Source organism: Prionailurus bengalensis, chromosome D4 (genome assembly GCF_016509475.1).
Source record: "Prionailurus bengalensis isolate Pbe53 chromosome D4, Fcat_Pben_1.1_paternal_pri, whole genome shotgun sequence".
Taxonomy (NCBI): Eukaryota; Metazoa; Chordata; class Mammalia; order Carnivora; family Felidae; genus Prionailurus; species Prionailurus bengalensis.
The window spans coordinates 57,536,144-57,549,810 of record NC_057359.1 but is presented as its reverse complement, the minus strand read 5'-3'; the positions used below and the strand labels follow the sequence as shown (position 1 = coordinate 57,549,810).

Sequence of the window (13,667 nt, the reverse complement as noted above, 5' to 3'; positions counted from 1 at the left end):
GGGTGGGAGTCTTCAGTCCCTTCTTGTTCCCAGGCTCTTGGCTTTAAGGGATGACCCCATCGTCCCTCAAGGCTACTCATCCCTCACGCCTGTGCTCCGCGGTTCCCTCTCTCCCCTTTAGGCCCGCAGTCCCTGGGGAAATAATAAGGGGCAACAATGCAGCCATTCAGCCACACTGGGGTCCTCATAGGTCTGAGGTGATCCATCCTCTCTTTTAGCCAGCGACTTTGGGCTGTTTCTGTCAGATGACGACCCCAAAAAAGGCATATGGCTGGAGGCCGGGAAAGCTTTGGATTACTATATGCTCCGAAATGGGGTGAGTATCACTTCTTCAAGGACCACCAACATCCTCTTCCGTCAGCTTCCCCACTCCACCTCCTGTTTTCAGCACCCACATCCATTGCCTCTGACCCTCTCCAGACTATCACAGGCAATCAAAATACCCTGCTTTTGAGTGAGCCATCGTCATCTTACCTTCAGTAATCTTCTTTCCTCCCCTCTGGCCATGGAAAAAGGAAGTAATACCGCTAGCTTAAAGTAGGCTCCTACCTCCTATTCCCGCCCCAATAGGACACCATGGAATACAGGAAGAAGCAGAGGCCCCTGAAAATCCGTATGCTCGATGGAACTGTGAAGACTATCATGGTGGATGACTCTAAGACTGTTACCGACATGCTAATGACCATCTGTGCCCGCATCGGTAAGGGGTCCTGGTGGGGCTGAGGGCTCGGGGATGGAGGCTCCAACTCTACCAGAAAACACGGGTGCAGTGCCTGGGATGCTACCAACCCCTCGTGCTCCCCCAGGCATCACCAACCATGATGAATATTCACTGGTTCGAGAGCTGATGGAAGAGAAAAAGGAGGAGGTGACAGGGACCTTACGAAAGGACAAGACACTGCTACGAGATGAAAAGAAGATGGAGAAACTAAAGCAGAAGTTGCACACAGACGATGAATGTAAGCAGAAATAGAAAAAAGAGGGCACTGGAAAATGGGCAGGGGGCCAGGGGGCAGCTGTTTATTTGTTAGTTATTGACTACCTGCTTTTGTAAGATGCCGTTTTAAGATACAGGATGCATCAGTAATAAAGTTCTACACTCATGGAACTTATCTGTGAGAGAAGGTAGGAGATAAAGAACAAACAAACAGAAAGCCAAAGACCAGGCAGCACAGGCGCCCTGGGGGCTTAGCATTGAGGGGACTCTCTGTGTCCCAGTGAACTGGCTGGACCATGGCCGCACACTGAGGGAACAGGGAGTGGAGGAGCATGAGACGCTTCTGCTGCGGAGGAAGTTCTTCTACTCAGACCAGAATGTGGACTCCCGGGACCCCGTGCAGCTGAACCTTCTTTATGTGCAGGTGTGGAGAGGATTTACCTGGGATGAGGGAGGTACAGAGAGGGGGGCAGAAGCACAGCGAGGGGTATTCCCGCACCCCCACACAACATTCACCTCCTTTCCTTGTGCTCTCCAGGCACGAGATGACATCCTCAATGGCTCCCACCCTGTCTCCTTCGACAAGGCCTGTGAGTTTGCTGGCTTCCAATGCCAGATCCAGTTTGGGCCCCACAATGAACAGAAGCACAAGGCTGGCTTCCTCGAGTGAGTGACCCACATCCCACACCCTGTCAGGACCCAGGACTCCCTGCCATTGTGACCCCAACAGCCCTGCCCCCATCCCGGGCCTTCTCTCTCCATTTCCTCTTCTGAAGTACCAGGGTTTGACCCACATGGGTACCTGTTTCGCTGCCATCAGCCATTTGTTTCCTCACTGGCCCCCTGTGGAACATGAAGGTAGCCTAGAATCTGCCTCCACCCCATACCTCTCAGGCAAGCATGTAGCTTTTTGAGATTCTCTGAAGAATTTTACCGTAGTGGCTAGAGGGAAACGGTACATTTTTCCTCATAGGGAACATTAGACTTAGAAAGCTTCACAAGTCTCATCCACTGAGAGTTCTCAGAGTGTATAGAGTTCGGCGCCGCTTGCTTAACTTCCTACATGCATGGTCATCCTTCTACCGAGCTCCTTCTGCTCTTGGTTCCCTGCAGTAGTGCTCTAGACTCTTTCCCTCAGGGACTGGGCCTGCAACTCAGGTTCCCTTGTCCCTTTCCCTGCAGGGAGAGACGCAGGCTGCACTCCAGAGCTAATGCTAAGTCATCTCGATTTCATGGACAATCCAGACTCTATTCCCTCGAGCTTTCCCTCTCCCCAAAGATAATACTGTCCTAGACATTTCCTCACGCCCCTAGGCCCACAGTCCATGGCCCACATACCCCCGATGCTGTCCACTACATGCTGACCCTCCCTTTTCTGGTGTAGCCTGAAGGACTTCCTGCCCAAGGAGTATGTGAAGCAGAAGGGAGAGCGTAAGATCTTCCAGGTGAATGGGGGCAGGGGAAAGTGTTTGGGATGCCCCGGGAGCTTTGCTGCTTAATCCTACTGACTGAATGGACCCCCGGCCCCTTCCTTGTCTCCTCCCACCCCGCTTCCACCTGCCAAGCTGTTCTCCCACCTCTCCTGTGCCAAGAAAGCGGAAGACCTGGGCTTTTCATCTCAGCTCCATCACTGCATTTGCTGTGGAATTCAGTTCAATATTCTTGGTTGTTTTTTTCTTTGCATCTAACATGGGATGACAGTACCTGCCCGGGGTAGGATTGATAGGAAAATCAAATGAGATAGTATGCCTGAAATTACTATGAAAAGTGTATCTTTGTACAGACATAAAGTGTTATCCCCATCTCTTGAATATTCAGCCCCAAAAGTCTTCTATCTGACCTTCTACTTTCTATCTGTTCACGTCTCCAGAATATCTGCAAATTCTTTAACTATATTCCTTGAATTGTTGCTTCTGCATATCCTTTGTCAGTCCTCATCCCGTCACCCTCACGTTTCTCATACCTTGCACCCCCTAACCTTTCCTGTGCCCCCCACAGTACGCTCCCATCGTAGTTAACGTCACAACTCCTTGTCTGTGATGCTGTCCTCCCACGTTTCGCTAAACATTTCTCCATTTTCTACTCTAAGGCACACAAGAACTGTGGGCAGATGAGTGAAATCGAGGCCAAGGTGCGCTACGTGAAGCTAGCCCGTTCCCTCAAGACCTATGGTGTCTCCTTTTTTCTGGTTAAGGTGGGTTACAGACCCTTCTCACCATCCTCCTTATTTCCACTCTTACTCTTTCCTCTCAAAGTCAGGCCCTGCCCTTGGTTACACTTTCCACCATCCCTACAAGTCCCATTCTCTCTACTTGCTCTGACCTTGTGAAAACTTGCCCTGTTGTCAGCCCTCTGCCACCAACTTTCCTCCAGACCCTGCCTTCTCCCTAGTGGAGCTTGTCCTGGGTCCATCCATAGACACCCAATTCAGCTCTCCCACCCTCCTCAGCACCCCCTTGTGGTCTAGATCTGATCTGCTCATTCACCTCTCGGGCACTAATACCAACAACAATCTGCCTCACAGGAAAAGATGAAAGGAAAGAACAAGCTGGTGCCCAGGCTTCTGGGCATCACTAAGGAGTGTGTGATGCGAGTGGATGAGAAGACCAAAGAGGTGATCCAGGAATGGAGCCTCACCAACATCAAACGCTGGGCTGCCTCTCCTAAGAGCTTCACCCTGGTGAGTCCGGGTGCCCAGGAGGGAAAGGGCTTTGGAATTTCCAGACGGGGGCAGCTGAGAGGTCTCTCCCCTCCCCTGGGATAGTGCACTGAATGTGACTTCAGAAAAAAGGAGGACTTTACAGGACCCTGGGGGTCAGAGAGAAGGAGAAGCTTTGCTGGAGAGTTGTGCTTAAATGACACAAAGTTTGCAGTCCACAGAACTTAACTGTAACCAGCAAACTGAGCTCACAGGAGACTTGGGGAGAGGGAAGAAAAAGGTGAAAGAAAGAAAAATAAGCCTCCCCTCTTTCAGCAGCAACTATACAATAGTTTTCCCCCTGGCTTTATATTTTGGTATTAGGGATTAGAAACTGATACCACCTCAATGAAGTGCCCTATCGAGGGGACGAGAATTTACTAAAGGCTATTTTTCCATTTTGGATACTAGTGCTAACTTTCCATTATGGTCATTCAATGACAAATGTTTGTGTCTTCCCAGCTTTATTATCAGGGTGAGAGAAAAGCTGTTTCTTAGACAGCATGCATTTGAAACTATGTAGCATAGAGACTGCTCCTCAGAAACAAAATGTTGCCCTCCAGGGAGAAAAATAAAGAAATGGGAAATTGAAGAAGGGTAGGCTTCTCTCTAGAGGGCTGTTGGCAGGGGAAGACACCCTCACCAGCTTGGCCTTGGGGCTCCCATCCTACCCTTTTCCATCGTGGGTAGATGCAGGCTCTCCCACTGAGCCCCCACCTTGTCACCCTAGGATTTCGGGGACTACCAGGATGGCTACTACTCAGTACAGACAACGGAAGGGGAGCAGATCGCACAGCTCATCGCCGGCTACATTGATATCATCCTTAAGAAGGTGCCTGCCCCAGCCTTTTCCTTATCTTCCCTCACCTTCTACCCAAGCCAGTCCTTTAGAAGTGAGAACCTAGGTTCTGGAAAAAGGCTGAGTAGGGAAAGAAGAGGCTGCTTTTTCCCTGCCTCTCTCTTCTTTAATTCTTGTTCCTTTTTCCTTCCTACAGAAAAAAAGCAAGGATCACTTTGGGCTGGAAGGAGACGAGGAGTCTACTATGCTAGAGGACTCAGTGTCCCCCAAAAAGTACGAAGGTTGCTGGGCTGATCCCATCCCCCAGGGGCAGGGAAGGCAGGGCTTGACTCCAACAACTGTTGAGGGGTGGGGAGTCCCTAGGATGGTTCCTTAACCGGTCACAGGCTATCACACATCCCCCTAGACCACAGGACCTGCAAAGGTAGTACAGCTGGGTGGCAAGGGGGTCAAGACAACAGTCCTCTGAGTGCCGCCCCGTGTGTCCCCTCTCTAGATCGACAGTCCTTCAGCAGCAGTATAACCGGGTGGGGAAAGTAGAGCACGGCTCTGTGGCCCTGCCTGCCATCATGCGCTCTGGAGCCTCTGGTCCTGAGAATTTCCAGGTGGGCAGCATGCCACCTGCCCAGCAACAGATTACCAGTGGCCAGATGCACCGGGGACACATGCCTCCTTTGGTAAGAGTGCTTCCACTGCCACCACGGTACCAGGCCTTCCTCCCCATATCAGCTGTTTGTCTTCCCACGTCCCTGTTCGTAGTCCTGTCCCCAGCCCACCTCCTCTTTCCTCTAAGCGTTCTCTGTTTCTCCTCCCCTTGTCTTGTAGACATCAGCCCAGCAGGCACTCACTGGGACCATTAACTCTAGCATGCAGGCTGTGCAAGCCGCCCAGGCCACTCTGGATGACTTTGACACTCTGCCCCCTCTGGGCCAGGATGCTGTGAGTATGGGACGGAGGAGAGGCCAGCAGTGCTGAGGCTGGGACTCACAGGAACGGGATCGGGGTTAACCGGACCAGAGCAGATCCTGAACTTTGCCTCTTTCTCTCTCTCTCTCTTTCAGGCCTCTAAGGCCTGGCGTAAGAACAAGATGGATGAATCAAAGCATGAGATCCACTCCCAGGTAGATGCCATCACAGCTGGTACTGCCTCCGTGGTGAACCTGACAGCAGGTAGGCCGGATGCCAAGTCCTATCTGTATGTGGTGGGGGTGGGGGAGGAGGAGCATGTGCAGGCGCCCAGTGTGACTGGCTCCGGGTGGGACTGCCCCTCAACTCAGGGAAGAGACCGTGTCTCTCTCGGCACACGTTTGTGACTAACGCCTGTGATTGCCCCTCTCTAGCCCATTGTCTGGCCTGCTCGCCTCACGTGTGCTCCTCTTCCTCCCTCAGGGGACCCCGCGGAGACAGACTATACGGCAGTGGGCTGTGCAGTCACCACGATCTCCTCCAACCTGACGGAGATGTCCCGCGGCGTGAAGCTGCTGGCCGCCCTGCTGGAGGACGAAGGCAGCAGTGGCCGGCCTCTGCTGCAGGCTGCGAAGGGCCTTGCCGGGGCGGTGTCAGAGCTGCTGCGCAGCGCCCAGCCAGCCAGCGCTGAGGTCAGGGGCCACGGCTGGCACTAGGGAGGAGACCCCAAAGGAGGAGGGGGCAGTCCAGATTGTGGGATGGAAGTGTGGGAACTGTGGGCAGCTTCTGACCGGTGTCCACTCTCCACAGCCCCGTCAGAACCTGCTGCAAGCAGCTGGGAACGTGGGCCAGGCCAGTGGGGAGCTGTTGCAGCAAATTGGGGAAAGCGATACTGACCCCCACTTCCAGGTTAGTGACTTACCCAGCCCCTAGAACGGAAGCTTCTTGGAAGTAACCTCTGACCCTGAATCCAGCTCCTAGTCCTGTTACTACAAAGTGACTTCTCAGCGCCAAACGGAACATCTGTTTGCAGGGAATGACACTGGGAACCTCCATTCCCTTTTGAGGGCATGAAAATTTAGAACCCCTGAATCCAAACTGAATCTACCAGGTCACCCTTGGCTGATGATATTTTGTAGTCGCCTGCCATCTTCTCCTTGTCTTCCCCATATATAGCCTGTGTCCCAACTCGACATCTTGAAGCTGCCTCCATACCACCCTGAGGACACTGTTCCTCTAGCTCCCCCTTCCCCACCCCATGCCAGTTTCCTCACCTGACTTGTCATCCTGGATTTCCCACGCAGATATGTGCACCCAGAGGGGCTGGGGTTCGATCTCCCCCCGAACCCCCCACGGTAATGGCCTCTGGCCTGGGCCTTCCCAGCTTTGTTCTCTCTGAGCCGCATACACTCGCTCTGCACCTCTCCCCCAGCCTCCTCGGGGGGCAGAACATGATGGAGATGGGGAGGCATGTCACAGACAGGACTTGGGAAAATGGGATCCGGGAGGGTTGTATGGGGTCTTGTACTCCAGGGTGACTGCTTCCAACCAAGATTGAGAAGAAATGGGGAAAAAAAGCTGGGGGTGGGAGGGACCCCAAGAGGTACCTCTCTCCATCCCATTGTAACAGCACCGCCCCTCCCTCCCCATTGCGGTCCGAGTGTATCCGCCTCGTGCGTTTCTCCCTCTGGTGTAGGCTCTCTTTCTCTCGGTGTGGGTTTGTTCCTTGGTGGGTATTCTGTCCTCCTGGGCGCTCATGGCAGGGGCTTGGGGTAGCTTCTGGTTGCTTCTGCATACACTATCCAGTGATTGGAGTCAGTGGGAATAATGAAACCGCTCATGCCTCTGAGAAGGGTCCATGGATCCCAAGCTCAATCTTAGGCCATGCTGACAGTGCTTTTCTCACAGGACGTACTAATGCAGCTAGCCAAGGCCGTGGCAAGTGCTGCAGCTGCCTTGGTCCTCAAGGCCAAGAGTGTGGCCCAGCGGACAGAGGACTCAGGGCTTCAGACCCAGGTCATTGCTGCAGCGACACAGTGTGCCTTGTCTACCTCCCAGCTGGTGGCCTGTACCAAGGTGAGCCACAAAGGTTGCATTAGCCTGTGCTGAGGGGTGATGGTGCCACACACAGGAGCCTCTCATTTCACCTCTCTGGCTCCTTCTTACCGATTCCGGTGGCTGTGGGACTCCTCACGACTCCTTTCCGCTGCCTTCATCTCTGACACTTGCTTTGCCCACAGGTGGTGGCACCTACAATCAGCTCACCTGTCTGCCAAGAGCAGCTGGTGGAGGCCGGACGCCTGGTGGCCAAAGCCGTGGAGGGCTGTGTGTCCGCCTCCCAGGCAGCCACGGACGATGGGCAGCTGCTGCGGGGGGTAGGAGCGGCGGCCACAGCTGTCACCCAGGCCCTGAATGAGCTGTTGCAGCACGTGAAGGCCCATGCCTCAGGGGCTGGGCCTGCTGGCCGTTATGACCAGGCCACTGACACCATCCTCACTGTCACCGAGAACATCTTCAGTTCCATGGGTGATGCTGGTAAGGACACCACTCCTGGGAAGACAGAGAACCCTGTTGAGGCTCCCCGAGCCCATTGGGCATTCCCTTGCAGACCTGCCAGTCCCCGCTAAGGACTCAGCAGAGTAGACCATGTACTTATTAACCTCTCTGAAACTTCCAGTTTCTCATCTGTAAAGCAGGAATGTGATCCCCGTTCTGCCTTCTTTGGTATATTTTGGAGAATATACAAAAGCATACACAAACGTAGCTGGAAGTTGGAAGGTGGCATTAAGAAATAGCCTTCTCCACTCCACCCTACCTGCTCACTCCCGAAAGGAGTGCACGCCCTCACAAGGAGTGCAAGACTATTTACTGAAAATACTTGTTAGAGACTGTCTTCTCTCCCATAAAAGTTCACCAGGAAATCTGTCCCTCTCCAAGATCTTCAACCCAAAATACAGTAACTCTAGGGGAATCACTTTGAGAACCTTTGTGTCTCTTTAACTGCCCCCCAAGAGCCCTATCTACCTTGCCTGCACCCCTTTCCCCCACCCTGGCACCCTCGCAGTGTCTCTGGCTTCCTTACCTGATAGTGCTCTGTCCTCTCAGGTGAGATGGTACGACAGGCTCGCATCCTAGCCCAAGCCACCTCTGACCTGGTCAATGCCATCAAGGCTGATGCCGAGGGGGAGAGTGATCTGGAGAATTCTCGCAAGCTATTAAGCGCTGCTAAGATCCTGGCCGATGCCACAGCCAAGATGGTGGAGGCTGCCAAGGTATGAGCCTTCTGTGGCCAACTCCCAGACTGAGACCTGAAGGGAAGTAGAAGGGTCCAGATGGTCACCCTTTTCTGATGGGAGAAACCCAAGAAAAGCAGAAAATATAAGAGCACTCAGGAAGTAAAGGCACCCTCAGCTTCAGGTGCATAGGGGCCCAGGCTTCCAGCCACGGTGACTGCCAGGGTACTTGGTGACCGACATGCCCTTTTTCTTCCTCTGAGTCCACGCTCTGCTATCCTTACTTTTCCCTACTTTGTTGCCACCATCTGCCTGCTTCCTGGATCCCTCTGCTTAATGGCCTGTCCTGGGAATGCATATAAGCACTCAGTCCTGGGGCCTCTGCTGCCAGCAGTACAGAGAAAGACAGGCAGTGGGACACACGGTGCAGACGACCGTCGGGAAGAAGCCGAGAGGTTCTTGCACTCCCCGGGGCTCTGGGGCTTTCCAGTTTGCAGGAGTAACCAGCTCCCCTGCTTTGGTTTTTGAAATCCCTGCTCTAAACTGAGTCCTCCTTGTCCCAAAGAGCCTTAAACACACCCTTTTGCCAGTGGCATTTAGGGGGCAGTAGGGAAAGAAACATGGCTTCTTCCCCCAAAAGGGAAAGAAGAAACGGTTCTACCTAAAAAGGGCCCATAGGGAATCTAGGGGCCCCCTGATTCCCCTTTGCCTGCTTGAGGCAGCTCATCTCAGCTGTGATTACCTTTCAGTGGGGACTTTAGGAAAACATTTGAGTCTGGAGAGGTCAGAGCAGAGCTTATTTGGGGCGCACAGGGATGCTGGGTGAGGACCGTCTCTCCACTTCTCTCAGGGAGCAGCCGCTCACCCTGACAGTGAGGAGCAGCAGCAGCGGCTGCGGGAGGCGGCTGAGGGTCTGCGCATGGCCACCAACGCGGCTGCGCAGAATGCCATCAAGAAGAAGCTGGTGCAGCGCCTGGAGGTGAAGCTAGGAAATAACCCAGGAGCGGGAGTGTGGGTGCTGTGGGAGGAATGAAACTGGGAGGGTTGTGCAGAGAGAGACTCTGTCACTGTTTCCTTATGGGATAGTGTGGCCAGGGTGAGCCAGGGACTGGGCAGGGGAGCGCCTGGGGCTTGTCCTAACTACTCTGTCCTCACAGCACGCAGCCAAACAGGCTGCAGCCTCAGCTACACAGACTATTGCGGCAGCCCAGCATGCAGCCTCCACCCCCAAGGCCTCTGCTGGCCCCCAGCCTGTGCTGGTGCAGAGCTGCAAGGTGAGACTTGGTGGGAGGAGATGTGGGACGAGTGGGACTTTCCCCCAGTCTATGGGGAGGTGGCTCTCATGACATTTTCACCCACAGGCTGTGGCAGAACAGATTCCACTGCTGGTGCAGGGCGTCCGAGGGAGCCAAGCTCAGCCCGACAGTCCCAGTGCTCAGCTGGCCCTCATTGCTGCAAGCCAGAGCTTCCTGCAGGCAAGGCACCCTCTCCCCACCTCTCAGACGAGACCCTTCCCACCCTTCTAAATCCCCTAGATCACCCACAGTTTGAAGCTCTAGCAGTAGCCTCCTTCCCAGACTGAGCTGCGGCACTCAGTGTCCAGACCATCTTTAGTCCCTGTACCCAAGCAAATGGTACATTCATCTGCCCACCTGTTCCTCAACAGCCAGGTGGGAAGATGGTGGCCGCTGCAAAGGCCTCAGTGCCAACAATTCAGGACCAGGCTTCGGCCATGCAGCTGAGTCAGTGTGCTAAAAATCTTGGCACTGCATTGGCTGAACTTCGGACCGCTGCCCAGAAGGTAAGGGAGCTGGCCATCTTTGGAAAATGAGGGTGGAGTTCTGGGATGATGGGGAGTCTGCAGAATAACCTAAAACAGGGATAATTGTATAACATGGGACATTAGTGGGACACAGCAGTACCTCTTGTACCCAGACTTCCTTGTTATTGTAGGCTCAGGAAGCATGTGGGCCTTTGGAGATGGATTCTGCACTGAGTGTGGTACAGAATCTAGAGAGGGATCTGCAGGAAGTGAAGGCAGCAGCTCGAGATGGCAAACTTAAACCCTTACCTGGGGAGACCGTAAGTATTCTTAAGACCTTTTTTTTTTTTTTTTCAATGTTTGTTTTTTTTTGAGAGTGAGAGTGCAAGCAGGGAGGGGCAGAGAGAGAGGCAGACACAGAATCCAAAGTAGACTCCAGGCTCTGAGCTGTCAGCACGGAGCCTGATGCAGGGCTCAAACCCATGAACCATAAGATCATGACCTGAGCCAAAGTCAATGCTTAACTGACTAAGCCACCCAGATGCCCCTAAGATCTCATTCTTTTTTTGTTTGTTTTGTTTTTATATTATTTTTGGGAGAGCACAAGCGGGATAGGGGCAGAGAGAGGGGGATAGAGGATCTGAAGCAGGCTGTGCGCTGAGCCAAAGTTGGACGCTCAACCGAGCCACCCAGATGCCCCCCTTAAGACCTCGTTCTTAATCAGACTGTGAGGTTTTCTTTTCTGCCTGCACCCCGGAGCTGCCCAAAACCTTCATTAAACTGCCAGCTGACCTCAACTAGTTTCTTAAGTTCCCTTTTCCTGGTTCCTTCTGCACCTGAGTCTCCTGCTTCTTCCCTAGATGGAGAAATGTGCCCAGGACCTGGGAAACAGCACCAAAGCTGTGAGCTCTGCCATTGCCCAGCTGCTGGGGGAGGTTGCCCAGGGCAATGAGAATTATGCAGGTATGTGGGCAGGGCTGGGAATGGAGCTCGGAGCAGGAGCTGAACGAGGGATAGAGCTGATGGAGAAAGCCACTGGAACCAGGGCCTGGCAGTGAAAGCCCCTTTTCCCTTCTGTCTCCCCAGGGATTGCAGCTAGGGAAGTGGCAGGTGGGCTGCGGTCACTGGCCCAGGCTGCTAGGGGTGTAGCTGCCCTGACATCGGATCCTGCAGTGCAAGCTATCGTGCTTGACACGGCCAGCGATGTTCTGGATAAGGCCAGCAGCCTCATTGAGGAAGCAAAGAAGGCAGCTGGCCATCCAGGGGACCCTGAGAGCCAGCAACGGCTTGCCCAGGTCAGGTTTGGGAAACAGACCGCTTCCCCGTACGGCCCACCCTGACTGGAACAGAGTCTCAGCCACACTGACAGACACCTTCTCAGGTCTGCTCTTGACAGCTGTCTGGATTCCACCCTTTCCTTCAGTCCTAGTAGAAGTGTCTCAACCTGCAGCAGGGTTTAGCTGAACGCCAAGTGTGGGGCAGTTTGGTCACTATCACTTGAAACTCTAACTTCAGCCCCTTCAGCTACACACGCCCTTTCCTCCTCACTTTTAGAGGCAGTAGAGCGCTTATTTCCCAGGTCCCATGAGTGGAGGAGGTGCTCTCCCAAATGGTTTCTTTTTTGGCAACACCCGTCTCCTTTTCTACCTCAGGTGGCTAAAGCAGTGACTCAGGCCCTGAACCGCTGTGTCAGCTGCCTGCCTGGCCAGCGAGATGTGGACAATGCCCTGCGAGCGGTGGGAGATGCCAGCAAGCGACTCCTGAGTGACTCGGTAGGAAGACCAGGGGTGTGGGGGGCACGTAAGAGCTGAAGACTCCAAGCTTCTCTCCACGTCTAGACCTCTCCTTGACCTTGACTTCCCAGTTTTACCCCCTTTTGTTACTCCCAGGCTCAGTGCCCACCTCCCAGCACTCCTTGACTAGACTCTCCCTCACATCGTCCCCCATGCTGGCTTCTGACTTTCTTTCTGACCCCGCAGCTTCCCCCCAGCACTGGGACGTTTCAGGAAGCTCAGAGCCGGCTGAATGACGCTGCTGCTGGGCTGAATCAGGCAGCCACAGAACTAGTGCAGGCTTCTCGGGGAACCCCTCAGGACCTGGCCCGAGCCTCAGGTCGATTTGGACAGGACTTCAGCACCTTCCTGGAAGCTGGTGTGGAGATGGCGGGACAGGCACCGGTATGCAAAGGCACGGGGTCTGTTTCAGGGGTTAGACAAGAGGTGCCTGTGTGACTGCATGGTCCTAACCTGCCTGGCTCCCCCCCACCCCCCACCCCCCTCTAGCACTATTTGAGTGTCTAGGACACAGAGCCTTTTAGAGACAGATAAGAAAGGACTGACCAGACAACATGTTGACCTTTTCGCCTTCAACAGAGCCAGGAGGACCGGGCCCAGATCGTGTCCAACTTGAAGGGCATCTCTATGTCTTCAAGCAAACTTCTTCTGGCTGCCAAGGCCCTATCCACAGACCCTGCTTCCCCCAACCTCAAGAGTCAGCTGGCTGCAGCTGCCCGGTAAGTAGGAGCTGGGAAGCCCAGCCCTGGAATGTTGAAGAGACTGGGGACAGGACATGTCATGAGAAGTCCCAGCTTAGGAACGGTTACAGATGAAAGAGAAATAGCTAAAGACTTTCTATGGGTATAAGACCCAAGAATGATGACCTGTGCATGCATTCACTCAACTCTGTTCCTCCCAGGGCGGTGACCGACAGCATCAACCAGCTCATCACCATGTGTACCCAGCAGGCGCCAGGCCAGAAAGAGTGTGACAATGCCCTGCGGGAATTGGAGGTGGGTGCTTGGCAGGCTAAGTGCTGTGAGGTTAAGGAAGGTACTCTGGGTTTGGGGGTCAAAAAGGTGTCTTGAACCTTACTTTGTCCTCCCCCTATACAGACAGTCCGAGAACTCCTGGAGAACCCAGTCCAGCCCATCAATGACCTGTCCTACTTTGGCTGCCTCGACAGTGTAATGGAGAACTCAAAGGTAAGTGTGGCAAGGAACCCGGAGGGCAAAGGACAGGAAGATGGAACTAGGGACTCCTCTACCCCTCTGAGGACAGGAACTGGCTCTCCTGAAACCCTCTGTTTCTTAGGTACTGGGCGAGGCCATGACGGGCATCTCCCAAAACGCCAAGAATGGAAACCTGCCGGAGTTTGGGGAAGCCATTGCCACGGCCTCCAAAGCCCTCTGTGGCTTCACCGAGGCGGCTGCTCAGGTTATTCCCCTGCGACGGTCCCTGCAATACCTCTGCTTTCTCTACCCCACCTCCTCAACAGCCGGGCACTTGAGTAGATAATCAAGAAGTTACGTTTGCAAAACCAACTCTGTGGAAACT

General features: G+C 53.9%; 1 protein-coding gene across 7 annotated transcripts in view; it reads left to right on the top strand.

Annotated features, from left to right (window-relative positions):
- TLN1 (talin 1) overlaps positions 1-13,667 on the top strand; it is a 31,820-nt gene that overhangs the window by 6,661 nt on the left and 11,492 nt on the right. For 4 of the 7 annotated variants that reach the window (XM_043566395.1, XM_043566394.1, XM_043566396.1 and 1 more), the window contains exons 3-33: positions 219-316; positions 571-700; positions 807-959; positions 1,219-1,361; positions 1,476-1,603; positions 2,322-2,382; positions 3,027-3,131; positions 3,462-3,617; positions 4,366-4,467; positions 4,631-4,707; positions 4,931-5,111; positions 5,260-5,373; positions 5,496-5,604; positions 5,824-6,032; positions 6,151-6,249; positions 7,249-7,416; positions 7,581-7,875; positions 8,446-8,612; positions 9,424-9,552; positions 9,731-9,847; positions 9,935-10,048; positions 10,240-10,374; positions 10,527-10,655; positions 11,196-11,298; positions 11,422-11,630; positions 11,988-12,107; positions 12,315-12,512; positions 12,708-12,847; positions 13,030-13,123; positions 13,226-13,315; positions 13,425-13,547. In XM_043566395.1, coding sequence (XP_043422330.1) covers positions 219-316; positions 571-700; positions 807-959; positions 1,219-1,361; positions 1,476-1,603; positions 2,322-2,382; positions 3,027-3,131; positions 3,462-3,617; positions 4,366-4,467; positions 4,631-4,707; positions 4,931-5,111; positions 5,260-5,373; positions 5,496-5,604; positions 5,824-6,032; positions 6,151-6,249; positions 7,249-7,416; positions 7,581-7,875; positions 8,446-8,612; positions 9,424-9,552; positions 9,731-9,847; positions 9,935-10,048; positions 10,240-10,374; positions 10,527-10,655; positions 11,196-11,298; positions 11,422-11,630; positions 11,988-12,107; positions 12,315-12,512; positions 12,708-12,847; positions 13,030-13,123; positions 13,226-13,315; positions 13,425-13,547 — 4,196 coding nt within the window. Of the gene's footprint in view, positions 1-218; positions 317-570; positions 701-806; positions 960-1,218; positions 1,362-1,475; positions 1,604-2,321; positions 2,383-3,026; positions 3,132-3,461; positions 3,618-4,365; positions 4,468-4,630; positions 4,708-4,930; positions 5,112-5,259; positions 5,374-5,495; positions 5,605-5,823; positions 6,033-6,150; positions 6,250-6,644; positions 6,696-7,248; positions 7,417-7,580; positions 7,876-8,445; positions 8,613-9,423; positions 9,553-9,730; positions 9,848-9,934; positions 10,049-10,239; positions 10,375-10,526; positions 10,656-11,195; positions 11,299-11,421; positions 11,631-11,987; positions 12,108-12,314; positions 12,513-12,707; positions 12,848-13,029; positions 13,124-13,225; positions 13,316-13,424; positions 13,548-13,667 lie in introns of all 7 variants that reach the window. The other 3 variants (XM_043566393.1, XM_043566391.1, XM_043566392.1) reach the window with 1 other exon arrangement.